This window comes from Odocoileus virginianus, chromosome 13 (genome assembly GCF_023699985.2).
Source record: "Odocoileus virginianus isolate 20LAN1187 ecotype Illinois chromosome 13, Ovbor_1.2, whole genome shotgun sequence".
Taxonomy (NCBI): domain Eukaryota; kingdom Metazoa; phylum Chordata; class Mammalia; order Artiodactyla; family Cervidae; genus Odocoileus; species Odocoileus virginianus.
The window spans coordinates 19015283-19034533 of record NC_069686.1 but is presented as its reverse complement, the minus strand read 5'-3'; the positions used below and the strand labels follow the sequence as shown (position 1 = coordinate 19034533).

Genomic DNA, 19251 nt, shown 5'->3' with positions numbered 1-19251 from the left:
ATATAATAATTCATTTAATTTTCATCAAGTGGATTAAGTCATATTCACAAACAGCGTTGGCATAATTTTCAGAACAGTCAACTGTAAATTAGCTTTGACTTATCTGCTTTGTTAGAATTTATCTGGTACAATTAAGTATATTCCATAACTGTTATTTCATTTACCTTATATATTGGAATGATTATGTTCATAAAGATGACCATAAACAGGCCTTCTTTTAAGCAAGATATTTCATGGCAGAAATAGGCCACTTCCAGTTCTGACACTCATTTAGGTCATTAAGATTTAAAGTACATAAATCTGAAAGTGTAAAAAAGACATCCTTCCTGTCCTTTACACAGACTAAATCCAATTAATGCCTTGCTTTATTTCTGTCTTCCTCATAAAGCTGCCACCTGTCCACAGGCATTTTCTCTTTGAATTCCTTTAGCATTTAAATAAAATTGATAATTAGGGATTAAGGATAGAGACTATAATTTAAACTTCTCTTCTATTTCTCCTCCAGTTTTTACACAATGCTGGATACATGGTTTAATGAAATCCCTTTAGCTCAAACGATTTCTTCTTCACTGTAACACTAACTTTGGTATTTAGTCAACAAACACTTATTCTGTGCCTAGCATATGCCAGAAACGGGTCTAGGTTTGGGGGATATAGCAAGAATAAAACTAAATCCCTGCTCTCATGTAGCTTACATTCCAGTGAAAGGAAACAGATAAATGAACTGGAAAAAAAAATGTATTTCCAAATAGTGATAAATGCCAAGAGAAAATAAAGCAAGGTAAGGATGCTGAGAGAGGGGATGGAGGAACGCTAGGGCTGATATTTTAGACAGGGTGGCCTTTCTAATGACCACCTGGAGTGAAATAAGTAAGCCACTCACATGTCTAGAGGAAGAACATTTCAGGCAGAAGAAATGGAGAACAGAAAAGCTTTGAGATGGGAATGAGATGTGATTGAGGGAGCCAGTGTATCTACAACATATAAGTGAGAGGAGGATGAGAGAGGGGTGGTGGTGAGGTGGCTGAGACCGGATCATACAAGGCCTTCAGAGTCATGCGAAGGACTTTATTTCTATGATGAGAAGTCCCTCAACAAGGAAATACTGTGTTTATGATCTCCAAGGGGAGAAAATCATTTATCATGTAATCCTATGAAATACAAATAATGACTTACTGTGAATTATCTTCATTATTTATTCTTTTGAGCTCTCGAATATGAAGATTTCTGACTCTTTCCAAACGTTCAAGTTCTGCCTGGATTTCTGCCTCTTCCTGCAAATGAAGAGAGGGGACTATAACAAGCTCAATTTATTTGTGATATAAAAAAGATATTTTTACTCATGCACCAACTTTTTTTTTTACAGTGATGGAAAGAATAGTGTATTGTAAAGTACCACTGAGTTAAAAGATCAAAGTGCTCTTTTCAATGCCTGAAAGATAAGACAGAGATAAGGCAAAAGCCTATTTCAAGAAACCAACCTCCACATGAAAATCTCTGTACTACAAGAAATCTATTTTTATAATGTCTAAACTAAAAATGACTGCAAGGTAGTCTGAAACTGCCTTATAACACAAAATGAGCTGTAAGTTTTATTTCTGGTACATTCAAATTTTAATTTATGAGGGAATAATTTACTAATACAAAATAAATGAAGATATTTCACAATAGTTAAAAGAGGAAGAAAGGTAAAACACAGAACTACTGATTATTCAGAGACCTTACACCATTTGGAATACACAAACACACACGTACAATCTCACCAATCACTTTGGATAAATTCCACTACAATTTTAAAGAGACTCTTAAAAATTATATGACTAGCTGTGATTTAGAGCCTTAGTCATCAGGGCGCACCTAGGCAAATCCGAAAGGAATTTACTTTAACATTCATTAATCTAAAAATTATGATATTTTCATGTCTCAAAATATACAATTTTTAGAACATTTAAAAGAAAGACACCAAAACAAAACCACCCATTACACACATAGCTCTTTGTCAATATAAATACTATTAAAAGACAAGAACATACCAAATTTCAGTGAAAAGTTCTAGACATGCCAATTTTATAATATTTCTGAAAAACTATTAAGTAAACACAGATTGCCTTGGCCTAAATGTATAACTGTTATAAATCTATATACAACATGGAATAGGGATCATTTCTGAATATTATACTTAAATATTTCTGCTTTTCATTAGCACTGTCTCGTAATGATTTATCTTCTAAAATTTAAAAAAAAAAATCCTTTGCCTCAAAAAGTCAACAATTCTCAAATTTACTCTGAAAGTATATTTCATTGTAAGGCAGATAATAGAGGTATAAAGTCTATTACACCATTACCTAAGGCTTAAACTGAAAGGAATATTCTCAGTGTCATAAAGAAAAACATGTTCACAGGTTAAAAAACTAAGTATGTTTATATTCTACTTGCCCTTAAGTTTATTTCAATTATTTAAAAATGAAACTCAACCCTTACTTGTTGCAGATATTTAATGTAAATTAGGCATTAGATAATACATGCTGATGCTGCTAAGTCGCTTCAGTCTTGTCTGACTCTGTGTGACCCCATAGACAGCAGTCCACCAGGCTCCTCTGTCCTTGGGATACTCCAGGCAAGAATACTGAAATGGGTTGCCATTTCCTTCTCCAGTGCATGCATGCAAGCTAAGTCACTTCAGTTGTGTCCAACTCTGTGCAACCCTATGGACAGCAGCCCACCAGGCTCCTCTGTCCATGGGATTCTCTAGGCAAGAATACTGGAGTGGGTTGCCATTTCCTTCTTCATAGATAATACATAGAAACCATCAAAATAAATTTAAGTGAAAAAAAGGGAAAAAATTAAGATGAACTTTTCTAAAATTTGGGGGAGAGTTCTCTAAAATACACTAAATTCTCCGAAATTTCCTCATTTAGTGTAGCTTCAGTCACAAATATTTTTAATTTTAATGAAAATAAGAAAAAAAAGGTAAGATAATGTTCCAGGGGATTAAACAGTTTCATCATAAGGACAGGAAATAGATTCAAAAGCTTGGCAACAATCAAGTCAAATCACATTTCAGTTGTCTCAATTCAGTTACATAAAGCAGAATAAGAAACTGGCTATATAGGTGTGTCCATAAATATGAAAAAATTCAATTTCAATTATCACAGAACAGAGAAAGAGATAACTTACTTTTTTCAGATTATTAACGTTTGCTGCCTTAAAATTTGCTGTTAATTTCTTACACATGTATGAAGCTACTAAACACTTTAGTAAACTACTGGTATAATTTTAAATAATCTGGTAAAATGGTGAAATGCTTATTAGAATTGCCAGCAAAAATATCTGTTTCAACTTTTACTTGAAATTGTGGTATGGGTATACTTATTATTTGAAAAGTGAATTTATAGAAATTCTATTATAAATATACAATTTTGAAACAACTAGATTGTTGACACATAATTACATTTGTTTTATAATTTTTGGTAATCTTCAGATGTTTATACAATGGCAGTAATCAATATTACAAAACAGTTACTAAAGAAAATAAAATGAATGTATGTGCCAGTTAAGCAAGTTTTTATTCCTCTATAGAACATGCCAAGTATGGGCTTCCCTAGAGGCTTATATGGTAAAGAATCTGCCTGCAATGCAGGAGACCAGGGTTTGATCCTTGGGTCAGGAAGATCCCCTGGAGAAGGGAATGGCTACCCACTCCAGTGTTCTTGCCTGGAGAATCCCATAGACAGAGAAGCCTGGCGGGTTCCATGGGGTTAGAGAGTCAGACAAGACTGAGCGACTAAGCGCACACACACACATGCCCCATAAGATCTTGTAATACTAAAGGACAGGCAAGCTTCATTCAGTCTGCATTGTAAAGTTTACAGGAAGAAACCCCAAATGTCAGAAGGACTAGTTAAAACAAACAGCTGGATCCTAGCTGTTTAAGAGGAAAGGTCAAGGGAAGGAACTATAACTGAGTATATGCAGATACACATAAATCTTCCATAGTCATCAGTAAATATATTTACATCTCCCATAATGTAATTTAGTATTCATTCCACAGTATCTTGGACCTTAAAACAAAGTGACATATTTCTAGGGGAAAGATAATTCAGCAACTCTTAAATAACTTCTCTCAAATCCCACTGAGAAAAAGTATAAATTCTGTTACGGACTGAAGACTTTGTGCTCCTCCCAAATTGTGTATGTCTAAGCCCTTGATGAGATGGCTGGATGGAATCATCAACTCGGTGAACATGAGTTTGAGTAAACTCCCGGAGTTGGTGATGGATAGGGAGGCCTGGCGTCCTGTATTCATGGGGTCGCAAAGAGTCGGACACAACTGAGCGACTGAACTGAACTGAAGCCCTAACCCCCCAGTGTGATGGTATTTGGAGAAGGGGACTCTGTAAGTTAAGAGTTAGCTTAGGTAATGAGAATGGAGCCCTCTTGATGGGATTTAGTGGTTTTTTGAGTAGGAAGAAAGAGATCTCTCCTCCCAACCCCACCACCTCTTTGTGGCAGCATAGAGAAAAGTCACATGAGGATTTGAGAAGATAACCATCTACAAACTAGGAAGAAAGCTATGGAAACTAAACCCTAGCTCCCCTCGTAAATAATCTGACTGCCAACGCAGGAGACACAGGTTCGACCCCTGATCCCGGAAGATCGCACATGCGGCAGAGCAATTAACCCTATGCGCAGCAATTATTCAGCCTGTGCTCTAGAGCCCAGGAGCCACAACTACTGGAAGCCTGCATGCCCTAGAGCCCATGAGCCACAAGAGAAGCCACCGCAATGAGAAGCCCACAAAAGCAACTAAGACCCAGCACAGCCAAAAATAAATGAATGGTTAAAGAAAAAAAGATACTAAACCCCAAGGGACCTTGATCTTGGCCTTCCAGCCTCTAGAACTATGAGAAATAAGTTTCTGTTGTTTAAGCTGCCCAGTCTATGGTATTCTGTTACATCAGTTATTTATTCTCTCCTTACAGAAGGGAATTCCATTATGGAATGGAATCCTCAAACACATGGCAAAGGTAGGTCAAATTACTGAAATAAAAGAAAGGTAGTCCAGAATGGAGATCATGCTTAGTAAGAACACTAAATTTCAATACTCTACTCATCCACTAGCTGAGCAATTTACAGCAGAAAAGGTCTAAAAAGAAACAGCATCTCTGGAAAAGAATTAGTCTCTGTAGGCAATTATGGTGTTGAAGGGACACGAATAAGAAAAAATCCTATTAGAGGGAGGTAATCCCATACAGAGAGAGGGAGGTTTGGTAATCACATACAATAAAAGGACATTGTTCTTTTCTGTTTAGACAAAAAGATATGACAATAAACCTTAACAGTACATACTACAGCTATTTTAACAGCATCTTAAAATAAGATCTAATATCTGAATTACTTAAATATATATTTTAAAAAACCCAGGTTAGACAAGTATACAACAATAGATCTCAATATTGCCTCATTTGAGTAATCTGCAAAGCATAACACCTTCCAAAATTTTTAACTTTAAAAATTTATATGCAAGGTAAAACCAATTTGTCCCTCAATAGATATTTAGCATACAAATACTTTCTATTTGTACTCAGAGTCCCTTCCGGCAACTTAATATCCCCTTGGCTCAACATTCCAAACTAAAAGTATGCTACAGCAATGTAGAATCTAATCTCTGTAAAATGCCAAGTTAAATGTAAAATGCAGGTTAAAACTGCTAGGCAGACTTGGGGTATTTTTTAAGCATTTCCCTTAATGGCAGTTTTTAAAAGGGCAATTATTTTCTTTTAAAGTAGGGGTGTGTAGGCATTAAACTATAAAACTTACAAGTTATATAGTAATGCATTTTCACATGTAAAACTAATGCATTTCCTGTAAAAGTTGAACATACTACTGAATAGCTTAAATTTCTTTAAGCAAATCTTTAACGTACATTACATGTTAGCCCCACAAAAACCCCTCAATTTTGAAAAGCTGCCTTTCTATAAAGTCAAGATAAGATTGAAAGGTGAAGTTAACAAAAGGCGCTATTAAAAGCTAATAGGGCAGTGAAGAAGAGAATTTAAGAATATTATTACCAATTTACTTCAAATTCATAGGTCCTCAATTTTTTCTCTATTATATTCTTTTATATATCCTAAATATAACTATAAGAGACACGAACCATTGGAAATATGAACCAACAAAAAAAACTACATTGAACGTATAGAGATCAGTTTTGAAACTGCCTGTAATCCTCTTTTTGCTCGAGTATAACTGTATAGATTGAGGAGTAGGAGGAGGAAAATGGAAAAATACTGTGAAATTCCTGGTGGGGGAATTCTTTACTAACTATATATGTATGATCTCTCCATGTCGATCCTGAGTCGCTGAGCTGGATATTACCGAGGGAAACATACTGGGTCTCCCTCAAGTGTGTTTAATTGGCTTAGATAATTACTTTAGAACTTTAATGTTTTCCTCTATTTCATTTCCTTCTTTGGTGGGTTGGGGGTCATTCTCCTCTCTTTGAATAAATAAACACACACATCAAAAACCCTAAATGGGAGTAAGTATTAAAATGGACAATGGGATTGTCAGTTCCCCCATTCTATTTAAACAAACCAAACCCTATCTTCTCAGCAGCAAATAAATATAACAGTTCAACTGACTGGCAAATTTTAAATATCTAGTACACTTCCTGAAAAAGAAATCACAGCTTCTATATTAAGGGGATGAAATTTCTTTATGTTGAAACCAGCACCTACAGATACAATGCCTTACTACATTTTCTTCCAGCTTTCTGCCTCCTTTTAGGCTTTTTCAGGGTTCTGGTGGATTCCATATTTTTAAAAGTATGAAAAGGTTTAACATTCTATACAATAATGAGAAGAGCCTAATCTTCTAGACTCTGTGTATATGCATATAAACATCATGGAGCCACAGTTTTTGGCCACTGGCCAAGCAATTGCTTTCTCTCCTTTTTAATGAAATTGTGACCTCTAAACTGAATTTACAAACCTGAATAAACTCTGCCCAATGGTTAACATGACTTCTAAGATTCTTTCCAAAATTCAAAGAATGCCATTGCCTATACAACTGGATTAATATAAAAATCTACAGAAGTGAAATACATTTTATCACTAAATTTTCACTCCGGTAAATGAACACCATCTATTACCATGTAAAGATGTATAATTATAGATAGGGTGAGCCAGAAATATGCATGTAGGTTCACAATGAGAATAGGAAGGAGAGTACACACACCAGTAGCTTTCCTATCTACAGCTAGTTCCATGTTCTCTCAAGTATAGCTTTCACAGAATAGTACTCATTTTTAAACAGAAGCAGAACTATGCACAAAATGTCAAGTTTAGAATTCCAACACTCTTGGCACTTTTCTTGCCCACACATACCAAGAAGTCAGGAACCTCTTATATTCTTTGTGGGCTTAGCAGTGACTTTTTCTAGTGTGATGAATGCATTTTCACTAGACTTCACTGAAAACTACTTCCTACACAAGTAGCATCTTGTGTTATGTTCTAGAGAAATGTAACATACAACGTGGTTGGCTTTGAGAGAAAATTTTCTTGAGTAGAGAGGTGCACACGCAGTTTTAGAGATTAAGCCCTCTAGCATTAACTATTTTCATATTTTTATTCATACCTAAAGTGACAAGAGGTGTCACATACACAAACGTATTCTTTGTGGTCATACTAAGGATTTGGTAAATCAGATGACAATGGTATTCTAGAAAGAAAGACCAAAGGAGATATCAAACTTCAAGAATATTTGGGGATTAATTCACCTAAAACCAATGCCCTGTATTCTCCACTGTTCAAAAGGCTTGCAGATAATCCATTGTCTTCCATTTCAACTAGTTGCATGGTCCACTGTGAAGGAGTGAGAAAAGAGCTGTGTGCTTGTTCTTGACCTGTAAAGATTTCATCATGGAAGATTAATACTGATGCTGCTGCTGCCTGTTACTGGTTGTTTCTCTTTGCAGGTGCCAATATCGGTCAGAGAACAGGATTTCAGTGGCAGAGTTGTTGCTATACTGTTATCTCTTCAGAACGGAGGCACAAGGAGAGATGAATGCCACATCGCAAGGAGCAAAGGAGAAAGAGAGAAAGAAATGGTGTCAGGTGGCATGTTGGATGCGATTTTTGTTTTAGTAGAGATTGAGATGACCGTAATTGTTTAGCTGATTCCTTCGGTCTGCAAAGATACACTTGTGTTGGTGCTGATGGTTCTTGACTAATCCTGTTTCAATTACAAGTTGGTTATGTTTTTCCTAAAAACTTTTGGTATTTAAATTCAGGGTTTATAACTCTCTCTCTCACACCCCCCCCCCCAAAAAACACATACATTAAAGTCAATCCCTGCTACACTATCTAATATTCCATACTGAGATGTCAAATCTTCTATATGCATTCTCTCCAACTAATCAAATATTTAAAATCCAGAAGACAAAAAAATTCGAAGACCAGAATAAACACCTCCACATGCTGTTCACATCACAAACTTGAGTCAAACAGCAGTGGTATGATATAGTTATTGGTCTCAATAACTTTCAAAATTCCTACTTTCTCTTTATTTTGGGGTATTATAATTGGTAATTTTTTTTTTAAATAATATTATGACTAGAGAGACAATCTATTACAAGGAAGATGGTTTATCAGGGTTTTTTTAAGTTGTTTATATTAGTTTAGTAATAATCCTTGGAAAGCACATCCACATAGTTTTCTTCAATTCTAGAATTACGATCAGAGTTATACAAACAACCACCTAGTAGAACTCCTCAAATTACAAAGATAAATGACTTTCTCATAACTAGAATTTATCAAGACTGGTATCAAAACAGGATCAACTATAAAAGCTAATTAGTACAGGGCTTATTAGTTTTTCTTAAAAGCCAGAGATGCCTCATGTGGCACAGGTACATTATGGAATTTAGTTGCTCTACCTTAAAGGAACAACATCTTAAACATATGAAATTATTCTCATTGCAACTACAAGCTTATAAGCGATAATCAAGGAAGTGTGCACATAATGACTAGTAGCAAAAAGTTATTTTGGTAAGTTTCAGGAGTAATTTGTATAATATACATATATTTTACTATATACTTCCTTTACGTTCTATTAAATCTTTAGCTGTATAAAGGTGAAACTACACTAGAGCGTATTAGCACATTTTACCTCCCAAAACATGCATTTCCTGTTGACCTTTAAAGATAAATTTATAATGAAAAACAGTAAACCAATTAATAATAAAGAAATATTCTAATTGACAGAATAGTCACTAACAGGCTACCCAAGGAAAGTAACATATGAGAGAAAGAGAGAAAGAAGTATGTGTGTGAAGAATTTAATTGCTCTACTTTATCTGTGATGAAAATAAAAGTCTATTTCTGGGGGAAAAAAGGAAAGCAAACATTCCTACTACTCTAAGAAAGATGCAAAAAAAGCTATAAGGGAATCAAGTCTGAATACAAAAGGATCAACTTGCTATCCATCTACAACTAAAGAATTGTAGGAATAAAGTGTAAGGATACTTCCACTGAAGTAGCAGTGGAAAAAGGTTCAAGTTTTGGCTTTGCTAGTTACTGGCTATATTAATTTAGACAAAGCAAAGAAGAGCCTGGCATTCAAATTTAACATTCATGTTCATTCTAGAATGGTTAAAAATTCAAAGTGTATAAAATGTAATATTATGTAATTCTCCTGAAATGTGGAAATAAATCACTTAGTGAATGAGTGAGCAATAATTTCATAAACTGATAACTAAAACAATATTAAACAATTTTAATATATTAAAAAAGATGATGTGAACAACAATTTTCTTAATTTCAGAAGACAGTTAAGTCCTTAAGTAAGTTTACGTTTACTATTCAGTGGTAACCAGGAATGAGAATTTATTTCAGCCACAGACTTACTGCTGAACTCTCATTTGTTACTCTATCACACTAACAGATTCACTGGATTTGGATTATTATGTTTCTAGCCCTGCAGAATAGTACAGAGTATGAACTGGACTTTATGATTTATTCAGTGGTAAACACTTTTTCATATTTGTTTACCTATTCAATTATTATGATTATCTCTATAAAATACACTGTACATCATAAATTATCTCAAGAAAAAGTTAACTAGGTCTTCTAGTCTTCTATGTCCAAATGGTATGGGTTTCATCAATGATGGAAGTTTTTTCCTTTGGTGCCAACAAATTTAATAACTCCATCTAACTTCAAGAGTTTTTATTGAAGGGAGAGTGAAAGTCACCTTTGGTAATGCAGGAGGTATACTGGGCTCCAAATCTAAACCCTAATCTGATGTAGGTCACATGATTAATTCCTGCACAGGTTACATGGACATCAAATACTCACAGATCAGATCCAGCCTATGGTAAAAACTATATAGTTAGATGTTTGTTTGTTTTTTTTTAAGTTGTTTATATTAGTTTAGTAATGTCGGCGTATGGTTCATGTTGGCTTAAGATAGAGGTGGTAACACCTTTTCTTTCAACCCAAGCTTGTTCTCTATGTGTTAAAAGTGTCCAATCTACTTGTGTTTTAGAAACCAGAATAACCTATTTTTAATGACCTACTTTCCAACTGTGCTTTAGAATGCCAAATAACTTATTTTTAACACATGTAACTGAATGCCTTTTATTCTTAAACTGTACAACTCAAAAATTAATATCCAGTGGAAATCAGACTACTACTACTTATTTGTACTCTAAGGTGACACTACTTACTCAATTTTGTGCTCTGTGTACTACTAGCAACTTTCTTCATAATGCATTCATTCTTCTCAACCAAAAAAGTCAGAAGTAAATGTGAGAATTCAAAGCATGAGAGTATATTTCAGCATTAATTCATCAATTCTTCCAAAATATTCCATGATAGAGATCAAAGAAAAGTAATGTTGTAAATTGGTTAAGAAGAAGATAAAGTTAGAAATCTAAAACTGCTCAGTAAATTTGATAAAAGCTGAAAAAATAAAACAGGAAAAGGATTATGAAAGGGACAATTATTAGACTGAGTAAATACAAAAATGGAGAAGTCAAACACTGGGAAAAAAGATAATACGGAAGTTAGAAGAGAAGGTGTAGTAAACTACAAAAGCTTACAACTGTTTATATAATATCTAGAAATTTAAGTATATGTACCCTACTTTATAAAATAGAAATGTTTCAGAGAAATAAAATATTTTCAATGTACCAGGAAAGCTTTAAAATCAACCAACCACCCACCAATCAAAAAATAAAAACAAACTGTCCTCTGAATCCTTTTAAGTATTTCTGTGATACAAATAGCCGATTCCTAATTTAACTGCTTTATCATTTCAGATTTTATAACAGGTATCCGTAAGACATGTAAAACTCATCATTAGAAAGAGTAATCTGAAATTTACTATTATGTGTGAAAATAATAACCCTCCAGTTGACTATACACTTTAGTATCCCATGATCATGAAAGGCTGGTCAGAAAATAATTGATAAATCTTTCTTTATATGGAACATCAAACACAGGTCTCTATCAAAATAGCTTACATGGGCAGACAAATACTTGTACTAATTCTGAACTACAAAATCACCACTTCCCTTCTATAGTCCCGTTACAACTCCATCGGTTACAAAACAGACTGAAGTTGTCTACTTATATCAAAGAACAAGAGAAATATCAATAATTACAACAGAACAGAATATAAAACAGAACAAAACAGATCAGAATAAATTCATTTTAGAATTTACTGTTCAAGTAGTTAGGCTGAAGCTTTTCTGAGCAGGGGCACAGTAAAGAACACTAATACAAATCACACATATATATATGTGTCTACATATACACACATATACACATATGTGAGGTGAAAGTCGCTCAGTTGTGTCCGACTCTTTGCGACCCCATGGCTCCTCTGTTCATGGAATTCTACAGGCAAGAATACTGGAGTGGGTTGCCATTCCCTTCTCCAATATACAAATATGTGTGTGTGTATATATATATATATATATATATATATATATATATATATAAAATATATATTTTTTTCTGTTCCCTGTAACTAAATGGCAGGAATTTGAAGCATGTTGACAGCATTCCAAAATAATTTAGTTTAGTTGCTTAGTCGTGTCCGACTCTTTCTGACCCCATTGGACTGTAGCCTACCAGGCTACTCTGTCCAAGGGATTTTCCAGGCAAGAGTACTGGAGTGGGTTGCTATTTCCTTCTCCAGGGGATCTTCCCTACCCAGGGATTGAACCCGTGTCTCCACGTTGTAGGCAGATGCTTTACCATCTGAGCCACCAGGGAAGTCCTATTCAAAAAATAAGAACATCTATAATGAGATGGTGGCTGCTACAAGAATGGGTTTCTCTGACCTACCTCACCCTACCTCAGGGAGATGACTTGATAGATACTATCTTCATTTAGTTCACTTAGTTTTAGCTATTACTCAGCCTATTTAACAATGTAAGTAATGTGATAAGCAGACCACAGAATTTAAAAACTGGATCAAAGAAAAAGAATTTTATAGTTGTCAGTAATTTCATTTTGAGGGGGAAAATCTATTATTTCTCTGAAATGGTTTGAATTAAAAATACGAACTAAAAACAATGAACTGAATACAATTTCAGAGTTTACAAACAAGTACATAGCTTTACATTATAAAAACTTACTAACATATAGCAATGTTTTTCTGAATTATCTCATTTCATATTATTACCAATGATCAGGCTCTTCTAAATTTGCCAATGTAAATATTTTAACTGAAACATTTAATCAGGTATTTGGTAACTTTAAAGTTAAGTAAAAGAAACCTGTTATTAATTTACAATTGTTTCAATTTGTTATGAAATGGACACAACAACATAGAATCTTACATTTTATCTTAAAAATAAAGCTTTAAAAAAAAAAAACCAGATAGCATTTAACAGTAGTCTTAAGAACCTGGAGTTCTGTCCTGGATCATTCCTCCACTAAAGGGACAAGGGTTTTTGTTTTTTAACTTTTTGACCACATGCGTCATGTGGGATCTTAGTCCCCAGACCAGGGACCAAATCAGCATCCCCCTGCATTGAGAAGTCCCAGGGACATGGTATTATCAGTATCTGAAATGTTTGTAAATTACCACAAGGTAAAGGAATGTTATTTTAATATACTCAACATAAAAATGCAACTTTTATGCCCCTCTTTTATTTTTTTGGTCTAAAGTTTTAAATTTGGGTCCTTTTTCTCTTTAAATTTTGCCTTCTTTAATAAGAAACGTATAATACAACTTTCCACAACCTCTGGTAAAATAAAATGGCCAGCATATGCTTCACGTACCTTTTTGAGATGTCCTAGTCTAAGTTTGAAAATTTCTTCCTGTTCATGATATTCTGCCAAAGTCAACCTGTCAAAATGAAATTGTAATTCTAGATATTAAGATTAATACTTATTATTTATTAACAACCAGCAAAATAAAATTAATCAAATAAAATTACTAAAATGTTGACAACTTTCAGCCCCAAATACATAAGCCTAAAGTGCTTGAAGGTATTCAGAGTATATCTAATACAGATGGAAAACTTGACTGACTTACAAATTCATCAACTATTTAATGAGTACCATGAATTTAGATCCTAAGGATGAAATGAAAAAGTTTCTCAATACACTCTGGTTTGAACCTACACTTCATAGTGGGAGTATAGGGGGTAAGGAAGTAGAAGAGAAACAATTTAGTCCCGAAATGAAACAATCCCAAACAACAGTAAGTGTTATAAAGAGAATTAGAAAGGCTGGTGTGGTAATAACTGACTGTGTTAAACTAATTTGCACCGAGTTTAAGGGAGACAGTCTTGATCTGAATGTCAAAAGGACAGCCACAAGAGGACAGAGGGGAGTATGTGCTAGACACAGGTTAAAGCAGGTACAAAGGCACCAAGATAGAAACAGACTGATACTGAGAAGAGGGAAAAAAACGCAAGTATCAGAATATAGTCAAAGAGGCTGTCAGCAAAAGAGATAAAGCAGGGGAACAGCATGTAAAAGCAGGATGGATTTTAGACCAAGGAATGAATTTCATTTTACTTTAAGAGTACTGGGAAATAACTGCAAAGGTAATCAGTCCAATTCGGGCACTGGTTTAAGAAAGAAAGAAACAAGGATATTTTTCTCTGCTTCCATGTGCTAGTGAATAAGTGAGATAGGGTTGCCAAAAACCACCAAATTATTAATAAATATAAATAGATACACACATGAGAGTACTTTATGGTTGTTTTATTATTAATTTCAAATATTCTTCTGTAAATTAGAAAAGATCACTGCAGCTGACCCTTGAATAACAAGTGTTTGAATTGCACAGGTCCACGTACATGAAGATTTTAAAAATAAATACATATTACAGTGCACTATATAGTCTGGAGCTGGCTGACTCTGTGGATGTGGAATTGCAGATATAGAGGCCAGCTGTGAAGCTATATGCAAATTTTCAACTGTAGGGAGGGTTAGAGCCCCAAACCCTCATGTTGTTCAGGGTTCAACTGTAGTTTAATGTAGAATTTTAGTAAGATATAGACCTATTATAATACTTCATAAGAAAACATGGTTCTGTATCATTAAAGTGAAAGAGGAAAACACACACACACACACCAAAACAACGTCCATCTCATCCCCAGTGCTGAAAGGACTGCTTTAATCTGTCATACTTGGGCCCTTGTTTACTTATGTATTCTGGGTCTATTTGGTTAAGCTCCAAACCCCAAGTACGATTTATTTATGCTTGGTTTACATCCCTCAGCAACATTCAGTATATTTCCCTTAAGCTAGATGCTAATTAAAATATTAATATCATAGAAAGGGCATTCAAATGAAATAATCAAAAACCTCCAAGAAATTCAGTTAGTATTCCACTAGAAATATCTTAAGAGTGAAAAACAAACATTTAAAATTAACTCTCTCTACCCAGTCTTAGGTTAACATAACCACCAGATTTTATTATACTGAATATAGCAATATAGTTGCAGCAGTTGCTTAACATAAATTTAGAGAACTAAACACTGCACTGTGAATATGAAACATTCATGCAGACAGAATGAAACAAGAAGAAGGAAACCTGGTTATTTTTTTTCAAAAAAGAGGTTTGGAAACTAAAACTGGTAATATCTCAACTAGTTCAGTAAAGTAAAGCCACAGGAATTTTGGCAAATAGTTTCTGGATATGCATATATGCCATCAATGGAAATTACCTGTATAACAATATAGTAATTTACTATTCTTAAAGTAAGGTTTTAGGCCCACCAGTAGACCAAAGGATGGGCTCAGAGCTAATTTTTTAAATATGTAAATATTTTGTTTGTTTCTGTACAGGAATAAAATACAATTCTATACTTTATTGAGTTAAAATATAGCTAAATTTTAAATATGTAAATATTTTGTTTGTTTCTGTACAGGAATAAAATACAATTCTATACTGAGTTAAAATACAGCTAAATTTAGTATTCATAAGGTAAAATTAGTATGGCTAATTTAGTTTCCTAAAATTTTTGACTGTCGTAAGTTGGCAGTAGTTTTCAATAGCTATTGTTCTTCTGAGTTAATAATAAATCAATGTCAATTAGTTCCATGGTGTCTTAGTCTGTTGAATACTGTATGGTTAATCTTATATATTTTATAATGTAATGCATATTGGCTATTAACTAGCATTCAGTTCCAGTTGTTAATATGTTTGTGCTGTGGCTCAAATATACATCATCTGCATCCCTTTAATTAAAGCAAATACACACAAATAGTCCCTTCCCTGAATTTACTTAGTATAATGATACCTCACTGATTTCAAAAGGGTTGACCTCAGAGCATTATTTTATAGGTTTAATCCTAATATGAAACACATGCAGTTCTCACTAAAGATTAATGGTAACCCTCAGCAGCAACAGTACTTTGCTGTTTCTTTACTGCATTTGATTACTACCATTATAAAGCTTCAAATAAACAGCAAAATATAGACATACTAATTTCTCTCTGCTGGGTTTTGAAGCATCAATAAGCAAATGTACAGACAGTACTAAATACTAGGCTACTGACTTTCTTGGACAGTAATTCTTACCGTTTTATGATCATGGTATTTAATTTCACATATATGTAACTTTGTAGTTCAAACACAGCAGTTAAAGAATTCCTATTCCTGTCTCACAAAATAGAATGCAAATCACCAAACAGCAAAAGACTTTTCTTACATTACTTTGCACTTCCTTATCAGAAAGCACCTGACATATATTAGCACTTTATAAAGTGAAAAGTGAAGTCGCTCAGTTGTGTCCGACTCTTTGCGACCCCACGGGCCATATTAGCACTGTAGATATCCGGTATTTATTTCCATTGATGAAAAATACTTACAGATAAAATTTAAATGTATTTAGATAAAATTAATTGGGGACAATCTTACTTAAAGAAACTGGATTTTATTTTATATATGGAAAGAGGTAACCTAGGAAAATACTTATTTTGATGACTTAATTGCCACATCAAGTAATTTTATGATGTGCTTTGTAAGATGCTTAAAAAACATCCACCCTCTTAAGCAAGTCTATTGCTTAAATTACTTAGCAAATCTCTTATTCATAGAGTGCAAAGAAAAGTCCAATCTCCCTTTATGAATCATATCTCATATTATAGATTGAATATTAATTTTTATTACACATTTATGTATATGTATTTAGGAGATGCTAAAAATCATAAATAAAACTGTTCAGTAGGTTAACACAAAATTATTCAAAAAGCCAAGAAATTTAAAACTCAAATGTAAAATTTAACCACTGATAATCTTTCACAGTGAGTATGAATGAATAAAGCAAGCTGAGCGCCAAAGAACTGATGCTTTTGAACCGTGGTGTTGGAGAAGACTCTTGAGAGTCCCTTGGACTGCCAGAAGATCCAACCAGTCCATCCTAAAGGAGATCAGTCCTGCGTGTTCACTGGAAAGACTGATGTTGAAGCTGAAACTCCAACACTCTGGCCACCTGATGCAAAGAGCTGACTCATTTGAAAAGATCCTGATGCTGGGAAAGATTGAGGGCAGGAGAAGGGGACGACAGACGATGAGATGGTTGGATGGCATCACCAACTCAATGGACATAAGTTTGGGTGAACTCCGGGAGTTGGTGATGGAAAAGGAGGCATGTCGTGCTGCAGTTCATGGGGTTTCAAGTCCGACTTACTCAAGTTGGACTCAACTGAGTGACTGGACTGAACTGAACTGAACTGAACGAATGAGAATTTTATTTTTAATTCAAAAATTGTTTTCCAAGAGTTTAATAGAAATGTAAGATATCTGCATAAAACAGAGAATATGCATTTCAAAGACACTGATATCCAATTCTTTAAGGGTATTCTGTTTAAGCAGGAAACTAATCTGAAGTCTCAAGTTAAGGAATACAAGATCTGGTAAATAGAATGTTAAAAGCACTTAAGACAAAAAAATATCAAGCCAGTTTTTTTGGTACAATTTAGCAAACTTTTACAGAATACTGAACTAAGCTGCATATTGAGAAGTAGACTTTTTTAAATGAGCGAGGAAGTAGGTGAGACTACTCTGCTTTTGAAGAGCCCTAAAAAAAAAACTAGAAATAGAAAAAAAAAATTTCCTTAACATGATAAAGGGCATTTATTTAAAAAACCATAACTAACATCATACTCAATGGTGAAAGAGTAAAAACTTTCCCCTTAAGGCCAGGAACAAGACAAGAACGCTTTCACCACTGCTGTTCAATATTGTAGTGAAGTCCTCTCAGAGGACTTAAGGAAAAATACACACTGAAATTGGAAAGGAAGAAGTAAAACTATTTCTAGTCACAGATGACTTAACTCTACATGTAGAAAATCTCTAAAAATGAACAAGAGCTAATAAATTCAGGAAAATTGCAGGGTATGAGATCAACACACAAAAATCAAATGTGTTTATATACATCAGCAATGAACAATGTAAAAAAGATACTAAGAATACAATTCAATTAATAATAGAACCCCAAACAATAATATACATAGGATCAAATTACTCAGGAAGTGACTCGGATGCTAAAAACTACAAAATATTGCTGAAGAAATGAAAGCATACTAATTAAATGAAAGAACATCAGTACTCATGTCCTTAAGATTAGCAGACTTACTATTGTTAAGAGGGCAATTCTTCCCCAAAGTGGCTCACAGACCCAATATAATCCTGATTAAAATACGTATCACCCATTTTGTTGAAACGGGAAAGCTGATTCTTTATTAAAATGCAATGTGCAAGGGTCCTCAAACAAACAAAACAACATTGAAAAAGAAGGACTCATACTTCCTATTTCAAAAATTAACACAGCTATGGTCATCAAAAGAGTGTGGTACTGCCATAAGGACAGACATCTACTGTATGATTCTCTTTAATGCACTATCCAGAAGAGGCAAATACATAGAGAAAGCAGATTATTTGTTACCAGGAGGATGTAGGGAGGCAGGAATGGGGAGTGATTAATTAATGGGCATTAGGTGTTCTGGATGAATAAGATGTTCCAAAAATAAAGGGAGGTCTTGGTTGCGCAACACTGCATAGCACTGTGAATGCACTAAATGCCACTGAACTATATGCTTTTAAACGGCTAACTGTATGTTATGCAAATTTAACCTAAATTTATTTTTTAAGTACCACTAGGGAAAAGAAATGGGGGAATATGGGAAGGATGAAACTAATTTCCTCTGGAGAGCCCAGGGTTCAATATACAAAAAAAAAAAAAAAAGAACGAACGACTTACACCAAGTGCTGGCACGGTGTGTAGAGCAGCAGCCTCATAGAGATGTCTACATCCTAATTCCTGGAGATGTGAGTATGCCAAGTTACACAGCAAAGGAGAATTAAAGTAGCAGGCGGAATTAAAGATGCTAATTAGCTTACTTTAAAATAGGGATTTATTCCGGATTACCCTTTGTGGACTCAGGGCAATCACAAGAGGCCTTAAAATGCGAGGAGATGGGCAGAGATGTGGAATCACAGTGACATGACATGACAAAGACTTGACTTGCTACTGCTGGCTTGCAGTTGGAAGGGGATCATGAACCAAGGAATGTGGACAGGCTCTAGAAGCTGGAAAAAGCAAGGACTGTTTTCCAGAGCCACCACGAGTAATGCACCCCCCAATAACATTCTGATTTTAGCCCAATGAGATTCATTTTGGATTTGTGATCTCCAAAACTATAAGATAATAAATTTGTGTTGTTTTAACTGACTGAATTTGTGGCAATTTGTTACAGTGGCAGTATGAAATTA

General features: G+C 34.4%; 1 protein-coding gene and 1 long non-coding RNA gene across 4 annotated transcripts in view; one reads left to right on the top strand and one right to left on the bottom strand.

Moving 5' to 3' along the window:
- The window catches only part of TLK1 (tousled like kinase 1), a 164197-nt gene that overhangs the window by 16525 nt on the left and 128421 nt on the right, over window positions 1-19251 (bottom strand). For all 3 annotated transcript variants that reach the window (XM_020890458.2, XM_070476040.1, XM_020890459.2), the window contains 2 exons: window positions 13299-13365; window positions 1177-1274 (listed from right to left, as the gene is read on the bottom strand). In XM_020890458.2, coding sequence (XP_020746117.1) covers window positions 1177-1274; window positions 13299-13365 — 165 coding nt within the window. The remainder of the gene's footprint in view (window positions 1-1176; window positions 1275-13298; window positions 13366-19251) is intronic.
- On the top strand, window positions 1270-19206 carry LOC139038042 (uncharacterized). The gene is made up of 2 exons (XR_011490957.1): window positions 1270-5027; window positions 7979-19206. It is a non-coding gene; the product is annotated as an uncharacterized lncRNA (long non-coding RNA).